The sequence below is a fragment of the Arachis ipaensis genome, chromosome B08 (assembly GCF_000816755.2).
Source record: "Arachis ipaensis cultivar K30076 chromosome B08, Araip1.1, whole genome shotgun sequence".
Lineage (NCBI taxonomy): Eukaryota > Viridiplantae > Streptophyta > Magnoliopsida > Fabales > Fabaceae > Arachis > Arachis ipaensis.
In genome coordinates, this window is record NC_029792.2 from 129033162 (window position 1) to 129037915 (window position 4754).

The 4754-nt window shown below is 34.5% G+C and overlaps 1 protein-coding gene across 1 annotated transcript in view; it reads left to right on the forward strand.

Moving 5' to 3' along the window:
- LOC107612742 (CBS domain-containing protein CBSCBSPB1) overlaps positions 614-4754 on the forward strand; it is a gene marked incomplete in the record, with an annotated part of 6149 nt that continues 2008 nt past the window's right edge. The window contains 12 exon segments of the mRNA XM_016314462.2: positions 614-1046; positions 1132-1257; positions 2294-2462; positions 2573-2705; positions 2801-2971; positions 3117-3195; positions 3303-3416; positions 3543-3609; positions 3794-3899; positions 3976-4043; positions 4537-4631; positions 4718-4754. Of these exon segments, the coding sequence (XP_016169948.1) occupies positions 1145-1257; positions 2294-2462; positions 2573-2705; positions 2801-2971; positions 3117-3195; positions 3303-3416; positions 3543-3609; positions 3794-3899; positions 3976-4043; positions 4537-4631; positions 4718-4754 (1152 nt within the window).

Consider the following 4754-nt stretch of genomic DNA (forward strand, 5'->3'; position numbering starts at 1 on the left):
TTCACACCACAAAATTTTTAAGTAAAAATTTACATATAATTATTTTTGTGTAAAATTAATATTTAAAAATAAATAATTTAATTAAATATATTAAAGAGTAAAATATCGTTTTTGTCCTCAACGTTTGGGGTAAATTTTATTTGTGTCCCTAACGTTTAAATATCTCTTCTTGAAGTTAGAATACAAATATCTGGTATAAAATCGATGATCCACTCTGAAAAATAGTTCATCAAAAGTTAAAACTAATTCCTACAACATTTACATAATTCACTTTTCTAAGAACATAATTGAATCTAAACATAAATAGTGGATATAATATTAAAATCAAACACATCCAAGTGAGGTCTAATTGAGAATGAATACATCCAAGTGAGAATAATTGAAAAATATAATCTGATTTGATAGTATAATTGATAGTAGGATAACATTGAATCACTTTTATAAACGTTAGGGATACAAATAGGACGATTTAAACGTTGCGGACACAAATATGACTTACCTCAAACGTTGGGGACAAAAACGATACTTTACTCTATATTAAATTATCTAAATATTATTAACAAATAATTTCTATTAGTTTATTACAGTTACATGTACCCGCGCACGCTGGACAAAATTCCACGTGTAACGTGTGTTGTAAAATGTCCCAAAAGCATGGCGTTCTACTCTTTCTTTTAACATCTCTCACCACCACGACAAGGAAGAAAGAATCGCTGACGTGGATGAATTTTATTGGCTCCATTTCCAGAAGTTAGCGTGCACTGACTTCTCATCTCTCATAGCGTCATAGTATCTTCTCTTCTCTTCTCTTCTCTTCTTCTACCTAGGGTTTGCTTCCTCCTCTCTCTTTCTTCCTTCTCCCTCTTTTCTTAGTCGCCGGCCGGTCCTTTAGCTTCACCGGAAACTCAATTTTCCGGTCATTTTCCCGGCCACCGTTACTCCGAGCTGCGTTTTTTCGATTAATTCGTCTTCACTTTGAAGTCAACATAATTTCACAGCAGAGTGTTTCAAATTGAACTTGCTAGCTTCTATCTTCTATCTTTTCGGTGAGTTTCTTTGATTTTGAATTTTGTTAGTTTGCTTGTTTATTTATTTATTCATTCATTGATTTTGGTTTTGTATTTGGAGTAGAAGGGAATAGAATATGGCAAGTCAAAGTGGTGCGTCTCGAAGGAGCATAACGTCTGTTAGAAAATCCATTGATCATGGAGCTTCTCAATCTAATGCTCGAAAGTCTCTTTCTTCTTCGCGTCCCTTGTACGTTAACTCAAGTTCTTTTCTCTTTCTTATTTTCATGTGGTTCTGTGTAGAAATGTTACTTTTTCTTCAGCCGAATGATTCCTTTTTATTTCGGATAAAAATGCTCTTTTTTGATACTATTTCACCTTTCACAAGTATGAAATGAAAAACTTTTCATCAATTACAGAACTGTACCAATGTCAAAATTTACATTTTATGACTTAATTTATGTCCAAAATCCTTGGAAGACTTCGATACTTCGATGATAACACGTGCATTTTCATATTGTTGATTCTCTGCTCTTATTTTTAGGTGTAAAGGAATTAACTTGAGAAAAAAAATGTTAAAATATTTAAAAGCTATATTCTATTGTTAGTACTATTAAAATTTAAAAGCTATTAATTCCGGTGGTCTTTCTTTGATGTCGCTTTTAGAAGAATTCACGTTTTTCGGTGCTATAATTGCAAAAGTACTTTGAAAGTGTTATTGTCAGACAAGTATTACTTTGCAAAGCGTTGCTTTATTGATTGGTTTGTACTAATGGTAGCAGCGAACTGTTTATTACAATATTACTTTACTGATTTTGGGGTCAGTTTCTAGTTTGTTAGTAGTCAACTTCAAATAATTGAAACACTTTTCCAAACAGATCGTTTTCCAAGAACTCTTAACAAGCAGAGTACTTGAAAAGTGTATTCCAGAATGTTTGGTACTTTAACGTTGCTTGTTGACCTGTTGCTATATTCTGGTACTATTTGGATGTACTTATTATGCATTGACATTAATAATCTACATCAACGAAGTCATGTTTGTGTCTAAGGAGTAAGAACTGCCCACAACTAATCTGAACCACTGAATCACGTACATTACGACATATCATTTAATTTCTGAAGGCCAAAATGTTGGATACATTTCATGAGATGATAAGTGCACTTAGTTCATCTTTAAACAAGCTTGTGAATTATGATAGATGCTGCTTAAGAATCTAAAAAGATGACACTTTTTATCAATTTAAATCATGATATGATCTCTTGTTGCCAATTGGAAATCTGATCAGGGGACTGACGGCAGAGCGGACAGTAAAATCATTGCGTCTTTCAAAGGCTCTAACAGTACCTGAAACAACAACCATCTATGAAGCTTGTCGTCGCATGGCTGCTCGCAGATTAGATGCTATATTACTCACTGATTCAAATGCTTTGCTCTGTGGGATCCTTACAGACAAGGTATTTACTCATGAAGACTTTTTCTCATCATTTAACAAGAAAGTTTTAATACTCTGCCTGAATTTGCAATTTTAACATGCATGATTGTGTCCTATTTTTGTGGGTTGAAGGACATAACAAAAAGAGCTATTGCCTCAGAGCTTAGTCTTGAAGACACACCTGTTTCTAAGATTATGACAAAGAATCCAGTATTTGTCCTTTCTGAAACTCTTGCAGTGGAAGCCCTCCAAAAGATGGTGCAAGGTTGGTTGTATTTATAGAGAACACTTTTCTTTACAAGTTGACTATTCTTTGTTATTCCTTTTAAGTTTTAATACAGAGTTGACATATGTTGACAGGCAAATTCAGACATTTACCTGTGGTGGACAATGGAGAAGTTGTTGCCATACTTGATATAGCAAAGTGCTTGTATGATGCTATTGCTCGTATGGAACGGGCAGCTGAGAAAGGAAAAGCAATTGCAGCAGCTGTTGAGGGTGTTGAAAAACAATGGGGATCATCTACTGCGGGTTTGTAGAGTATTTTCATTTTTGAAGACTTATCTCTTTCACTTTGAAATCTAATGAGGGGGAAGATGCCCTGGTTGTTGTTAGGTTCACGGTTTATTCTTTCTAGTGGCTGAATTTGTTAAATGCTAATGTGGTCTTTGTGCAGTCAATTCAACATTCATTGAGACTATTCGGGAACAGATATTTAAGCCATCATTGTCTACGATCATTCCTGAGAATTTAAAGTAGGTAATATCTTCTTTTTGTTTGAGTTGATGAAAATTTTCTACTTAATTATTCTATGTATGTAGTTCCCATTTCAGTTACTTTAACAGATAGTGTTTCTTTTCAGGGTTGTAACAGTTTCACCAACAGATTCTGTTTTGACAACTACGAAGAAGATGGTTGAACTTCATTCAAGTTCTGCTGTTGTGACAGTTGATGGCAAACCTCGCGGCATCCTTACGTAAGTTTGTAGCCAATGAAATTTTCAGCCATCCACTTTGTCTTTTCCTTTTGCCATCCCCCAGTTGTTTTTATATATCTTTAGATTATTTATTTATTTATATTATAATATGCGTACAAATTTCAGTTCCAAGGATATATTGATGCGGGTAGTTGCGCAAAATCTTCCTCCAGTTTCAACTCCTGTTGAGAAGGTACTTAATTTTATTTTTTGGCTGTTTAGAGCAAGCTAATTTATTTTGTTCACCTCCTCTGTTCTTTGATTTTGGATCACCAAGGTAAAATATTTCATGTCACCATATCTTAGAAAAAAAGAAGCTATTCTGAATTTCATTGTTTTATTGTCCCTCTTGTATGAATCTGTTCAACACTATGTAGGTGATGACTCCTAATCCAGAATGTGCAGTTATTGATACACCAATAGTAGATGCACTTCACACTATGCATGATGGGAAATTTTTGCATCTTCCTGTGGTTGATAGAGGTAATGCCATGATAACTGGAATGGCAAAGAGGTTAATGCATCAAATATATTTTCTGATTTGGGTGGTTGAAAACAGATGGTGGGGTAGTTGCGGTGGTTGATGTGATTCATGTCACGCATGCTGCTGTTGCAACAGCAAGTCAGGTGTGTTTTAATAGACTTTTATACTCGATACTGTTTATTGCATGGACTGTCCATTTGATTTTTGTTGCATGAAAATGGGATAAATGGAAATATTTATGTATAGACTTCCGACCAGTATCCTTTATTTGGCTCTGTTGATATTGTTGATTGCTTAGACTAGATGTAGGTTTAAAATTATCAAATACTGTCCATGTACTGATAGGCATTGATATCTCAACATGTATGGCTATTATTGACAAGCAGTTTCAAGTCTGCAGTTTAGTTCTGAACCTGGCAAAATGCAACATTTGTTTTAGCTGATTGTTGCTCTTTAAAAACTTTTCAAAGATAACAATTGGGTCTTAGGAAGGGAAAGGGAGTAGACGGATCATGCTAAACAAATTAATTACACCATGTAACCATTTACCTGTGAATTGGCACACAGTATGTTACCAGCATGCCCTTTTTTCTCCCTTTGCAAGAGTTTCATGATGTCATTTTCTCCACTAATTAGGTTGGAAACAATGAAGCTGCCAGCACCATGATGCAAAGATTCTGGGATTCGGCCATGGCCTTGACTCAAAATGATGATGATGACGAAACACGAAGGTTATATATGTTTATACGTATTGAGTTTTTTGGAAAAGTATTTCAAATTCTTTTGATGTACTTACACTTAATTTATTATGTACCAGTGACAGTTCCTTGAAATTTGCTTCAGAAGGAGGGGAA